Genomic DNA, 15269 nt, shown 5'->3' with positions numbered 1-15269 from the left:
ACACACACGGCCCTTCTTACAGGCCAATCAAACTTTTCACTGACCTGAAAAATTTTCACTCTTTTTTATTATTATTGATGCTATTTTCAATGACACTGAGCCAAGGCTCAGAAATTAAAACCACTTCACCTCCCCAAATTGTTTGAGATAAAGAGAGAAATCAACTTTATATGTCGGTGTTGTCAGTAACAGGGCGAATGAAGGCGCCACTCACACACAGCTGAAAATAATATTTTTGTCAAGTTTTAGAATTGTTGATGACAACAAGTTCAAGATAATCAGTTCTGTTGTTTCTCTGTCTTTCTCATGTATTCATGTCGTATTTTGTCCATTAGGACGAATATCTTATCTTATCTTATCTTATCTTATCTTATCTTATCTTATCTTATCTTATCTTATCTTATGTGCATCACGTATAAATTGTAGCATATTAGCTCACGATTTTCCAATTTATTTTGCCATAGCTGCATTTTTTTTAAAAAAGAAGAAGAAGAAGAATTAATCCTCGTGTATTTCCTCCTTCGATGTGCAGCCTGATGTATGTTACGTGTGTGATCTCAGGCAGGTCTGGGTGTCTAATAAAAAGTAGACCCCTTGTGGTTACAAAGGGAAGTAGATGCAGAGAGCTTAACGTGTCCGCCGGTCAGAGCGCACCGAGTGGGAGGCGGCAACCTGCACCGACACACACACACACACACACACACACACACACACGAACACACATACACACACATACACACACACACTCCCTCCGTAGTTTTGTTAGCTGTTTGTTCTGTCCGGAGGAAGACATCAAGGAAAGAGAAGCTGAGAGAGAGAAGAAGGGGGGAAAATGGAAAATGAGAGCAAGAGGAAGATGAAGGAGAGATTCGGCCTGAGGCGGGACATCTTTAAGGAGTTCCTGGCGGAATTTCTGGGGATATTTGTCCTGATCGTGAGTACCTCCCTCTGCACCTGTCATCCAGCTTAAACAGCCGCTTTAAAGCTGTGAACCAGTATGCTAATAAGGTGTCAAACTGGGTGTCCGGGGGGACTGTGACTGCTGTCTCTCAGATGTCTCTATTAACAGATAGTATATTCTGGAGCTGAGTCTCTTTCATGTGCTCAGCTGTAATGTGCTGCTGACAGTCAGACCAAGATGTGGCTGATGTGGGTCTGTTTCTCTTCCTCACAACTCCCCCAGAAGTAACAGAGCATTTGAATTATTATGACTGTAACAAGTTATTGTCTCTCATGGTGGGGGGGAGAAAATGTAAAACATTTAAAAAAGCAAATGATAAATCACTCTGCAAAACATTCTTGTTTTTCCTTTGTGCTGGCGGAGAGTTGCCTCCTAAAACACTTGCTGTGTTTCCAGACCGGTCTGTCCTCCACCTGTCAGCCCTCTGTGGTGCCACATCAGAGGAGTGATGCAGCCCTCTTTTTTTTTTCTTCTTCTTCTTTCATCTGAATTACTTCTGCCTTTTACCTAATAAGTGGGGGATTCATTATTTCTCCGGGCTGGACAAATTGTCTGTGGCAGTCGGAGGCTGTTGTTGGACAAGGGGGCTAGTGTTAATGGCGGCTGTAATTGGAATAATTTAAAAAAAAAAAAAAAAAGTCTTTCTGCCTCCACCCTTTGTGTTCTTGTTCTTGTCTGTGTCCCAGCTCTTTGGATGTGGTTCAGTGGCCCAGACGGTGCTGAGTAAAGGGGCTCTTGGGGAGCCTCTGACCATCCACGTTGGCTTCACTCTGGGAGTCATGATGGCTGTTTACATGGCGGGGGGAGTGTCAGGTAAAAAGAAGCACACTGACACACACACAGCTCACGTGCGTTACAATAATAAATCATCCACTTTTGAATTATCATGTCTATTACTGATTATTCTGAAGGTCATGCTCTTCATTATTATTGTTATTCCATTAGACACCTGGTCATTAAAATGCCCCCAAAACATTTTTTAGTTCTGCTTTTTATTGTACAAGCAAACACCAAAACCCAAAGACATTCAGTTCACAGATACTACAGAGGGAATACAAAGCTGTTTTTTCACAGTTAGGAGTCAGAGATCTAAGGAAACCCTAAAACTAACCCACAATAAAGCTTCATCATTAAAATAGTATCAGGTGCATTTTCAGACTATTCATTTATGAAGTGACAAAGAGACTTTGTGTCTCAACTCTCTGGGCTTTGTCAGTGATAGAAAAACAAGTACAATATAATAATTTGATATTTCAGTCTGGAGAAAGCTTCACCCCTGTGCTGATAACAAAGGTCGTCGCTCAGTGTTTGTCTGCGGCGGAGATGCGATCTTTGGTCTTGGACGTCCAGCCGTCTCTTTGCTCTCACAGCAACAACAGCTACTCTCCTCCAGGTTACTCTGTTTCACCGTTTCCTCCATCTTCGAAGCTTTTACGTGGAAAAAAAAAACCTTTGCAGAAAAGATCACGCTGTAATCTCATCTCGGTTGACTCATGTCATTGCATTAGCTTACTGATCTAGATAAATGACCTATAAAGACGAGCCTATAGACTTGTAGTGTTACATAAAAGAGAATATTTATCATAAAGTGACCACTTTTTTGGTCTATAAGGTAAGCATTACCTTTACCAAAGGAAAAAAAATAAAAAAGTTTTTATTGGATTGTAAATTAGGCGTTTTTGCTTCATCACCCTCTGTGGTGGTCTGGATTTCAGTGTAAGAGTGGTGTCAGTGTGCTTGAGGGCTGAAGATATTGTGTCCTGATGTCCAAATGGGACATTATAGGCTACATTCCTCAAGGATTACAGCAAGAGGAGTCCTCTGTGCGTCCCGTGTAATGATAGGGACAGGAAGGAGCAGTTGTTAAATGTCACACTGCTTCCCTTGGGATGTCTGTGCCAAAAAAGTGAGTGTCCATTAATCAGCAATCAAGGCGGAGGGTTGCACTGTGCAGGCTCCGTGAGTCCTTGGACGGTCATCTCCATCACAGTTGGGATATGAATAATCATCAATATCAGAGAGAAGAGATCATGGATATGTCCTCGCGTCTGACCGTGTGATAGAAGCTTAAAGGTGCACGTTGTGAGATCGCTTTTTTTGTTTTGTTGCATAAATAAGAAATGTCATCTCTCCTATTTGTTCGGCAAATCTGTCGCTACAGTTGGGAGGCAGGAGACAACAGCCACACCTACCAGCACACCTGAAGGTTTTAACTAACGTGTGCGGCCCAAACCGATCGACAGAATACATGTCAGCTGAGTATGTGTCTGAAAAACCACAGATACACTCAAGCTGGACATTTCTTCATGTTGCAACCTTAAGTTTGTTTCAGTTGAAATTCATATGTCTCTTTCATCACAGTGCAGGGCTTATGCTCTGCCTAGGTTTAAGCACAAAAAAACATTTGGTTACATTTAGGAAAATATCATTGTATGACTTAAAATGCCTGTTTTGGTCGCCACGATCATGGATGGAGAAGGTCCGACTTCCCATGGAAAAATAGCCACTTTTGGTTGCCACAAAAATGCTGGAAATGTCCCCAAGTGTCCCTTAAAATATCCACTGATGTGACTCAAACTGCGGTCTGCCGTTTGGCTGCCTTGTTGTCTGTAATAACGCCCCTTAATTTTTTTGATGTGAAAGTCCGCCAATAAGTGTAAAGTGTGAGTAAACCGATTACTTTGTTTAATCACTACAAAAAAGGGTTAAAAACGACAATTCGCTGTTTCTTTTAATCCTAATGAATTGATAATTAAGCTTAAGAGGTGCTGGTAGGGGCATTTTGTTACCTTCAGACAGAGCCGACTAGCTGTTTCCATCTGTTTTCAGTCTTTATGTTAAGCTAAGCTAACGAGCTGCTGGCTTCAGCCACATATTTATCTCACTGATACAATAGTGGTATTAAAGTCGCTTAAAACTCAGCAAGATACCGAAGAAGTGTGTTTCCTACAGGAAAATGTTGAATCATTGTCTTAGTCAACCTTTAAAAGGCCATGCTGTACAGAATTCCCAACTAAAGTGTCCCATGATGAGACAGATCCTCTGTAATCATGATTTTTTTTTTTTATATATTTGAAAAGATTTATAAACATTCTGCGAGAAATTCAAGTTCGATAGAGATGAAAAACATCTGAATTTTTGTGAACTAGTGGATAAGGCTCTTCATCTCTGTCTTGTTTATGATGGCCGATCACTCTGACTCATGTTACAGTCTTTCTTGTGCTACATGTTTAATGAGAGGAGTTGTGAAGCTTCAGAGGAATAGCAGAAAAGCCCGAGGACCCGGAGGTTAATATATGGAGAGCTTTTGCTGCATGACTGGGCCATTCAGCCCCGGGGTCCACAGCTCAGCGGGAAGCTTCTGTCCAACGACATCTCTGAAGATGATCATAGGTATTGGACTAATGAGCTTTACTGGGGCATGGGTCTCTGGAGAGGAGGGGGGTCAGGTGTGACAAGCCTGGCTTTCTAGGCTTCCCTGGCAGGGCGGCTCCATAGGAGAAGAAAACACAATTGTTTTCACTTTGTAGTCTCAGATTTTAGATGACAGTGTACCGTAAGTGTGACACATCATGGTCACTCTAATGACCTGCAGTCTACGTGTGCCTTAAGCAGATTCAAGCAGATTATGTCACATGCAATTCAGACTCGCAGGTCTGGCTGGTTGTCGTGGGCAGTGTTTGTGAACAGGACGGGGAGATTAACAATGGGCGCATGGCTGATACCCCCAGTGGTGTTACCACAGCGAGGTCAAAGCCAAGATCCCAGAGTGTTAAATAAATGACCCCACACTGCCATCACAGCCCAGAAACATTTGGCTGGAATGTGTTCAAACACCCCTCCGAAGGACAATGTGGGGTATATGAAAACAGGCCGACAAACCCGGTGCTCTTTGTTTGAAAATACCCCAAACGTTTTGAATGAATGAGCAGCTTGAACAGAGGCGCTAAATGATCAGACAGCCTGTCAGTGACTGTTTTAATCCACTGAACTCAGTTTACCTTGTGTTTTAGGAGCGGACACGAGAGACTTTAAAATGCACACAGATGTTTGATTTTGAGTTGAAACGACTAGTCAGTCAATCAATAAGTCGATCAACTTTTTCAACTTTTTCAATGGTAAACCTTTTAAAAGGACTCTATGTGACAAATTGCGATCACCCTTTTATTTATTTGAGACTGAAGCAACGGTTTCTTAGGCAAACCTGTAGAATATTTGTTTATGTTGATTAACGCTGCTGCACTTTGGATTTCTTTGTGAAGGACACAGGTTGGATTTTAGGCAGCAGTCCAATGTGGATGGGACTTTTTGCACGCTCTCCAGTGCCTCGTCTCAGTGAGAGCGACTGTAGCTAATGTTAGCTTTGAAATGGAGTCATAAACTAACGACAACATCTTCCAGCACAACAGATCTGCTTTAAAAAGGTTTTACACAGTTTTACACATCACATGTCTTTGGGGGGTACAACCACATAGATATCACTTCTGTGCGTGCAAACCGAGTTTCTCCACGGGGCCTTGATGCCCGAGTGCCCTGTTACTAGCATAGCACAACAGAATCTCTCAAAGCACTCAAGTCGCATTGTGTCACTGCCAGGTTTCTGATTGTTTTACAACAGGGGACTGGCAGAGTTATTGACTATTAACAGTCAATACCATTGGAGCTTGATTTTAAGTCATATTTCAATAAAAAAAAAACAATAATATGCTGGTTTCAGCTCATCCACTTGAGTATTTGCTGCGTTTCGTTGTCTCGTGTTTTATAAACTGAATGTTTTTAGGTTTTAAACTGTCGTACTAAATGTCACAATTCATTTAGAAAACAATTTTGGATCATAACCATTTTGGTACTTTTTTTTTTTTCACTTCAGCTTCAGATCATCTCTTTTGGTTGCACTGTTGCAGGAGCTCACGTGAACCCTGCCGTCTCTCTGGCCATGGTGATCCTCGGGAAGCTCCCTCTGAAGAAGTTCCCTGTGTACGTGCTGGCACAGTTCCTGGGGGCTTTTGCTGGATCCTGCGCCGTCTATGGGTTGTATTATGGTGGGTGTAAATGTGTAAACATCATCCCTAGCAGAGAACTGTTTTCTGTGGTACACAATCAAGTCTGAAACTCTGACTGAAGTCTTATTTAGTAATCCTGCTTCAGGAGTGTTTTCCTTGTTATATCTGGATACTGTTTTTATGTCGGATGTTTTAATCGACAAAACTGCTCATATTAGAGGATCTTGTTTGTATAATTGCATGAACAGTCAATGATCTATATTGTGTTTTCTGTTTCACAGATGCTCTGATGGAATATACCGATGGAGAGTTTGTTGTTACTGGTGTAAATGCCACCGCCAACATTTTTGCATCTTATCCTGCAAAACATCTCTCAGTCCTGAACGGGTTTGTCGATCAGGTGGGTTTTTCAGACTAACTTGTGAAAGTGATGTGTAATCCCGCCAGAAAATGTTCTATGAAATATACCAATGTCAGATACAATGAGAAAGCCTAACCACATCCACACGGATCGTGCATGTATGGAAGCCACCAGAGCGTACAGAGAAGCATTTAGTGCAGTCATGAGTGCGAATGAGAGCATCAGCGGACGTGTGAGTTGTTAACTGATGTATGAACAGTTCTGCTACGATGCCGAGAATAACTCGCATCCATCCTGGATGTGTGAGACGCAGATGTTAGTTCATGCATTTGCAAAGGCAGTGAGGGAGTTAAAGGTCTAATCAATTGTTTTTCTTTACATAGATTATTATATTTCAAAGTGAATGCACGTTTTATGGCAATGTGTACAAGCATTGCTGATGTAAACAAATCCTGAAAAACATTTTTAGTTGTTGCGTAGAGTTATGACAAGACCTCTCAAGGAATTTGAGAGTAACATCAGGATCTGATGGTGTGTTTCAATATTTGGGAATATGTATGTGGATCACAGACTGTGTACCTTTCAGTGCTCAAATTATAATCTGTGAAATCAAACATCTTATCGACGGTTTCAAAGCATTTGTTCAAAATGTGAAAGATTATATAATTCAGTGATCTACCTCTGTAGTGTTTTCTTAATGGATGGCCATATGGGCCGATATAGTAAAGCTGTCTTATAAAGACTGAAACCAGGGGAAAGGGGAAGCCCCATAATAAGCTTAGCCAAAATTACGGGGCAGAGGTCACCAGCGTAGATGAGGTAACTAGAAAACAACAACAACAACAACAACAGTGTAGATGGTTTGAAATAGATCTGGTGTATTATTAACTGCCTATTTTTTGTTTTGTTTTGTTTTCAAGGTAATCGCCACTGGAGCTCTGATCCTGTGCATCCTGGCCATCACTGACAGGAGGAATATCGGCGCTCCAAAGGGCATGGAGCCTCTGTGCATCGGCCTGATCATCATGGCCATCGGAGTGTCCATGGGTCTGAACTGTGGCTATCCGATCAACCCAGCGCGAGATCTCGGCCCGCGCTTCTTTACCGCTGTGGCCGGCTGGGGCATGGATGTATTCAGGTAATTTTACTGATGTGACACAATAATCTTCCGAACAATTTGTAAAATGTTTCTGGTTTCTTATTTTGAAATGTCAGGGAAAATTACACACTGTAGGGACATTTCCAAAGTAGAAACAAAAAGTTGCCTGTTACCAACCATAAAGCACGCAAGTAAGAAAGGTTTCGTGGGCCGCCTGTCTGAATGAGCTAAAAGTCCATTATTCAGTGCTGCTCTCACTCTCGCCGGCACCTGAGATGTAGTGCATGTGTGATGTAACATTTTAACCAAGTAGTTGCTTCTTCCTTTCCCACATGGAGAGCAGCATTTGTAGCTCCGTCTCTTCTCTCTTGACAATCTGAATTAATATTTCAAAGACCAAGAGTGTATTTCCTACATTTTGAAAAGGGGCTGTGGGATTAAGTGAACTGGGAGAGATTCCATGCACATGAATATAAAATATTCAGTGCTTTATGACCAAAAAGACACAGCTGTATGTTCCTCATCCTCTCTTTCTTCCTTTCTTCTCTCAGAAGCAGCACAGCTGTTCCTGGTTTTGTATTTATGTTTAATTGTGTTTTTCAAACCAATACTCAAAAAGATGTGATCTTTTGATCAGATCTGTGAATATGAAAATACCACTTGTACAACTATAAAGATTTAAATGTCTGTAAAGCGGAGACAGAGTCTCACCTTTTACATTAATATAGCAAACTTATGTTATGGAGCAACATACTATTCATTTACAGTTGTGTCTTTTAGCTCTGTTTTGGTCTCCACCAACTTCTGAGAGACAAATCTGACCCTTTAGCTGCTAAATGTTCATCAGTTAGCAGTTTCCTATTTCTGTCTTCGTTTCTGCACTGAGCTCACAGTGAGCACTGGGTTCATTAGAGCTTTTTTCTCTGAAAGCAGCTGTCTGTTGCAGCCATGAGAGCAGCGAGAGTGAACAAAAACAGTAAAGTTGCTATCTGGACCGTTAAACAACAAACTAACACTCCACAGTGGAGAACGGGGCTGATTCAGGTGTTAACTGTCTCTTGATTCGTCACTGCAAGTGATGTCTCTCTCGCGTCACACTCAAACATCAATTGGCTGATTTAATTGTATGTTATATTTTGGTCACTACTTTACAGCAATAAACTCAAGTCAGTCTGTTAAAGTTGAATAGAATGAAAGAATTATAATATCACATGTCAAAAGTGCCACTCTCATTTCAGTGACTGCACGTTACAAACAGGACAGAGGACAAAGTGCGCCCCTGTCGCACTTTCAATTTGGACTTTGTCAAGAATGCAAATAAAGCAGTCATGTATATAAACTGAATGGCTCACAACAGCTGACTTTGCATACTGTACTCCTATGGAACATTTCCCACATCTAAAACCTTGAGGGCTGTAGAAACAAACTCTTACGACCTCTCGATTGCCCGTGCGGGGCCCAAATATTGATTCTTCGTTGATACCGACATCAGCTGTCACTGTTCTTCCTGATAAACACTGAGTGGAGGCTCCTGTCTTTAATTATCTCTGAGGCACAGAAGTGTGATCCTGGAGAGCATGAACACATTCCTCTGATCACATTTTCAGGCTCTGAGGACAACACGGTCAGACAGTCAGACTCTTGTGGACTTTATCGTGTTTATTGTTGTTTTTAAATATTCATATTTAAATATTGTCTTCACTATAAGAGGATTATTTGTATTATAACAGCATTTGAATCTAATTAAAGATATTTTCCTTTTTAATAGGTGTAAGTAACCTTTCAGAAAATATTTTAATGGAAAATTGGGGATTTTTTCTGCTAGTATTCTTGCCACCTGTTTGCTTGAATACCGTTTTTTCACATGTTTTCTGTGCAGCGATGAACCGTATAATGTTAGCTGTCGCATTCTGAAATATCCAAAGCTCTGATCATTTTAGGAGCTGTTCTCATCCACCCTTGGTACTTTTCCACCGAGCAGCTTTTTACAGTAACCAATGAACGCTGCTAATGAGATACCGCAGGCTCAGAGTTTCCAGATCCTTTCAGGTCACGTTTGTGTCAGCGCATCTCGTGCTTTTCACTAACTTCTGCTGAAAGCAATGTCCTGTTTTCTGTTGAGGTGATGAATCGTTTATAGGAGTGTCCTCAAACAGCTCAAAAGATGCTGTCTGTAGCCCTTTTACGAATCTGTAGAGATGTACAACCTCAGAAATTGCAGCTTTTTTCAATAGCTAGTGTCACTTGTAAATTATACTTATACTTTAGGACAGAATACCTCCAAAATAATTTCTTCCCTCTCTCACATGTTGCCTGTTTCTGTTCAGATACATGCTGCTTGCGTCTTTGCCCTCAGTGCCCAGTTTACCGCTGACCTCTGCCCTTCAAAGTGCTGGTGAACGTCACTGCTGGCGTGAAGATGTGGTTCTCAAACTAAGAACAAAACACTGCTCGGATGATAATGCTGTCCCTGTGAAAGCAGTATGACCACAGACAGTTCAAAATGTTTAATACAAGGGAGGAGAATTTGTCATTTATCTTTAAAGATTGCATAACATTAAGTGGTGGAGGCTAAAGATACAGATTCTGATGCTCTCCATACTACAGCTTTAACTATCACCAGATGGCTTGTATGACTTTACAAATGCAAAGGTCTAATGCACACATAAACCCTCGGCACGATCAGGTTCAAATCATGCACAATGTATGTGCTAAATCTGACATAATCTTTTATATTTATGACATGAATACAGCAGCTACAAATGCACTGTAATGTACACTGAGGATTAATGTACATCGCGTCCCTCTGCAGCACTCAGTGTGAAGTGCGGCACTTGGTGCCATTCAATGTCCACATGGCGTCAATGTGACCCACTGGCTGTCTGTCTCCTTGCCTGATCATCTTAGCAGTGGCGATAGATTAAAGTCTATAATCCAGCCGCCTACTTCCTGAATGCCAACAGGAGAGAAAGATGACCCGCTCAGACGCTTGTTTACTTTCAGGCCCACGCATCAGCTCTTTTAACCGAAGCCCTTTCACCTGTTGGGAGTCGAGGCTCCTGACAGCCACAATGACCAGCAGGGCTCTAATCTCCCATCCGGCTCTGTCTGAGGTCAGCCACAGTCAGAATGAGGACACATGAAGTAGGTCTAATACACAGAGCTCCTTAAGACTTTCCTGTAATCTGGGATAACTGCGTATAACTCGCCTCAGGTAGGATGATACGGACATAAACATACAGATTGGAGAGGCAGCATACACTGTTTCATTCAAGAGACTACTGCAGCTTTTTGATAAAGTATTGTATGAAATTAGGGGACAGATTAAACCAAAACAGTGACCGAAAGTGAAGGGGCAGAGGACCAATATATCCTGACTTAAAGAGTCTAGTATTGGTCAAACTCAGTCTGTAAATCCTACACTTCCCATTTCTTTATATAAGAGCAGCCATGATTACAAGTTATAGAGGTAGAGCGGTTGTCAGAGAGATTGAAAGGTCTGTGGGGCAATCTCCGACCTCTGTAGTCTGCACGTCAAAAGTGTCCTTGGACAACCCCTCGTTGCTCCGGACGGTCCAGCCGTCAGTGTGTGAGTGTTACTGCTCATAATGAGCAACAGGTGCAAATATATATACACTGTAAAAAATTCTGTTCGGTTTAGGGTAAAATACTGTCCAGAATTTTTAGTGACAATGTCAAAGATATTACAGTGTGATTTATTGGCAACTGTAAATTTCACAGTTGAGAACAGTTTTGTTTTCAAATTAATTGCTATGAAAAAGAAACTTAAAATCTAGTAATATGCTTTTGATTGGTGTAAAAAATATGATAAACACATGAGGCAATACAGATGATTTGAAATAGATAGAAGCAGCAACTATTGGACAGGCTATTCCTCATATTAAGATAAATTACAAAGGAAACATCAAATGAAGCACATTGTAAAGCAAGATATACACAAGAAAAAGCTTTTGATTACTTGTTTGCATTATTATGTTATTTTCCCATATATTTTCCCAAAATTCTATATTTTCACAGTAAAAATGGTGTTTTTCTGTTACATATGATGACAGTAAAAAAGCTATGCTAGCTGCCTGCTGGCTGTAGCCTTACATTTATCTAGATATGAGAGTGTTATTGGTCTTCACAAGGAAACTAAAGAGCATGTTTAGAAAAATCTTTAACTGCTCTTTTAAACCCAGTTATAAAAAAAATTGATGCTCTATTGAATCTGCAGTTTGTCTTGTGTTGTCTGATGACCTGACTGTGAACCATATCTACACCCCATGTGTCATGAGTGTGACATTAGACTCTCCTGTCCCTGTAAACACTCTCTCTCCATGCCACTAGTGTTGTAATGCATCCTGTTCAGATTAGTAATCTTAATTCACTTGACTCATTTTCTTGACTGAGCTCCAAAAGATTTTCCTGCTCATGTAGCATGTCGTGTAAATAGTGAATACATTGGTGTTAATAATTTTCACCCTATCATAATAATCGATGTATACGGGTCCTCCTCCCTGCAGAGCTGGAGGTTGCTGGTGGTGGATCCCCGTGGCGGGGCCGATGGTCGGCGGAGCAGTCGGAGCAGGCGTTTACTTTCTCTTCATTGAGCTGCACCACGCCGAGCCTGAAAAGCAGGAGGAGAAAAATGTCCAGGACAAATACGAGATAATAACCATGAGTTAAAATCTAGATCAAGAGCAGAGTGACAAAGCAGCTTAATGCTCACCCTCAGAAGCCAACAATGTTCATCCAAATGAAGCAGTTTTATACATTTCTACAATTCAGTTCAAAAGGAAATTTACAGTTAATGGTTTCAGACGAAGCATGCATCTGACTGCACAGTTTCATAGTGATTTTTAAAATATGCATGAATGTTTTATGAAGCCTTTCAAGCCTCTTTTTGTAGAAAGTTTTTCTATTTAGAGGTTTCAGCTCTTTCATATATCAGGATATTAAACTGTCTTGAGGAAAATGCTCTCTTTAGACGTAAAGCTTTTCCTTTAATTCCATGAAATCAGAGTTTCCTTTACATCATGCAGTATTCTCTTTAGTTTCTTATTTCCTAACTGGGGTCGTCTCCTCTCGTTAGAAATATTTGCCAAGTTTCTGTACAGCATTTATATTTTTACTACAGTTCAACTTACAAACAGGGGCATTAAATAAACGTAGCACTTATGAAACAGTTAATTTCGTGTGGAAACGTAGTCATTTGTATTATTTTTAGTGTTACATGTGATATGTTTTGTGGAGTGAAGTCCTTGTTCCATTTTACTTAATCCTTTGCATGCATGAAAACAACGTGTGACTGATTGCTTTAACACTTTTAATGTAGAAGATCGAGCCTTAAATTTCACTCTTTTTTTTTTGCTTACTTTTGTTCACTCATCCCCACGTATACTTGTTGTCACATTGCTGGATTAATTGCTCATCGCAGGCATCCTTGATATCGAAAAGCCATAATTTAGATAAATAGGACATTTACAAAAAGACATATACGTTTCCATTTTCTGCAGAAGAAAACCCCAGTGTTGAATTTTCTTTGCAGCAGAAACTTTAACAACATCACTGAATTCTTTGATGAACTGTGTTTGTCGGACACTGACTTCTGTTTACAAATGAAATCCTCAGAGCTGATATAAGATGTGAAATAAAACACGTGGTTATAACATGGTTCATGCTTGGACAGACTATCTCAGAAGGAAATAAACTTCTTGGAAATGTAAAGTTGAGGTTTAAACACTGGACAGTCCTTTGTGCCGTTGGGCTTCATGTTGCTTGTAATGTGTGAGCACAGAAATGTGAATTTTGCAAGGACAAACACAATGTCAACAGGTTATGTTTGGAAATAAAATGACTACGTGTGCTAATTGTGAGATTATATTGTACTGCACTGAATGTCATTTTACATCAGCTTATACTTGTGTACACTGTTATTTGGCGACGTGACAATCCCTTATCTTTAAAGTCTTTGTTTTTTTTCATCTGATGGCTTTACTTTTAATGTGAAGAACGTCAGCGGCACAACCATCAAAGAGTGATTTTGCAGTGAAGTCCTGCTTTCACCAGAACCAGTTTGACACTTGTAGTGTTGCAGCCCTGTATGTGGCCTACGTGTGAATCAGAATAATTACCAGTATGCATGTTTGAGAAGCAGCAGAAGGTTTGTTTCACTTCCAGCTGTTTAATTAAATGGCGTATGCGTTACTGCTCGTCTCTCCTCAACTTTGATGTTAGTGCTCCTGTCCTGAGCGGCAGCCTGTCAGGAGGAAACATTTTGAATCTTTTAAATCTTTTGTTTCATTGTTCCTTATTTTAAGTCGCTTTTTCTATGGTAGTTCTATCCGTCTGAATCAGCTTCTTTTACAATATTCTGTGTTGTTGTATTATTGAATAAAGTTTGTTGAAATTACTTGTTGTTAAATCACTTTCTGACCATCTCCTGCTTTGATGTTTGTAGGGAGAACTTTTGTTCACTCCCTCACTCTTCAGCTTAATGACAGTATTGTCAGCCTGACACTGCTTCTATTATCCAGTGAGAAAAATATGACTTTTTACTGACAACATTTTGACACACTGTGTTAAAAAAGCACAGGTGTAACACTTTTTCTTTCCATGACATTTCAAAGTGTCTGCCATGAAATTTAACTTTTAAGGTTTGCCTATAGATACAAAAAACATGTACAAGTTCAGAAATTATGAAAATTGAAGCCACTGACACATTTTATTCCTAAGGAGGTATAAATCTTCAACTGTCTTTATTTTCCATTAAAATTTGCTTCAAATCATCACGAAGCTGATCACATTACATGCTTGTAAAATGTCTTACTCCCAAACAAATATTTGAAAGGGTGAGAACCTGTCAATAGGTACTAATAGCCCCAAACTTCCTCAATTTCAAGGTCTGGATTGACCCCAAAAAGAGACCCCTCTCACAGCAGACATTTTGACAAAAGCACCGTGGGATCTAAAACAACAATGATGGCTGCATTCAGTTTAGCTGAGCTGGTTCAGGACTCTAACGTGGCTCACTGGGACTCTTAAATGGAGCCGTTGTTGAAGTTATCAGTCACACCTGTGCTTTTGCTGCCTTATCAAGTCAAAATGTCTGCTGTGAGAAGGTTCTGTTGGTCCTCACAATACATAGATCAGGTTCAGGCGTTTAATCAAAAAAATTAAATCTTCCATCACTTCTGTATTATGGAGCGCTTAACTACCAAGCAATTCTACCGATCACGATGGGAGCGGAAAATACATCAGGAATACATGAAAATTTAAAAGAAGACAAGTGGAGCTGGCTTATATAACTGAACTGGCCATGGATGAAGAGTGTTTTTGTGGTTCAGTGGTTGCAGAGCTCCTCCCCAGAGTGTTTCCTCTCTTCGACTTGAATGATAATAGCTTTATGTAATGATGGAGCACAGTAGCTGCTGTGCGCGAGCCTTTTATCGAAGTATTCCCCCAGTTTCATTCTGATTATTCCCCTCATTTAAAGTATTGTATCTGATTTCTGTCTGAACTGAATAAAGTTCTGTATTTGTGTGTATTTGTTCAGCATGCCCAGACGTGCACACACACACACACACACACACACACACACACACACACACACACACACACACACACACACAGTACTTGGAAAAGCTGGTTGGCTCTCAGTGTTTGCTCCTCTGAACTGTTCACCTGCAGATGTGACATCACAGGGTAGATAAACTGAGACTTTAACTCTTTCACTGCTGGACCGAGCTGAGGCTCTAAAGAACGTGTTCATGGTCTCACATGTTATTCTGCTCAAGTTTAATGTAGCAAACGCACTCACTGAAGCCTGAACAACGCAAACTG

The 15269-nt window shown here is 40.6% G+C and overlaps 1 protein-coding gene across 1 annotated transcript; it reads left to right on the top strand.

Moving 5' to 3' along the window:
• Positions 1-425: 425 nt before the first annotated feature.
• Positions 426-13823, top strand: aqp9b (aquaporin 9b). The gene is made up of 6 exons (XM_037094204.1): positions 426-934; positions 1648-1774; positions 5866-6003; positions 6246-6364; positions 7246-7463; positions 11951-13823. Exons 1-6 carry the CDS (start codon positions 833-835, stop codon positions 12111-12113), a joined length of 867 nt encoding a protein of 288 aa, XP_036950099.1. The 5' UTR covers positions 426-832; the 3' UTR covers positions 12114-13823.
• The last annotated feature ends 1446 nt before the right edge of the window (positions 13824-15269 follow it).

This window comes from Acanthopagrus latus, chromosome 4 (genome assembly GCF_904848185.1).
Source record: "Acanthopagrus latus isolate v.2019 chromosome 4, fAcaLat1.1, whole genome shotgun sequence".
Classification (NCBI taxonomy): domain Eukaryota; kingdom Metazoa; phylum Chordata; class Actinopteri; order Spariformes; family Sparidae; genus Acanthopagrus; species Acanthopagrus latus.
The sequence above is the reverse complement of the archived record's forward strand: the minus strand, read 5'-3'. Positions and strand labels throughout refer to the sequence as shown.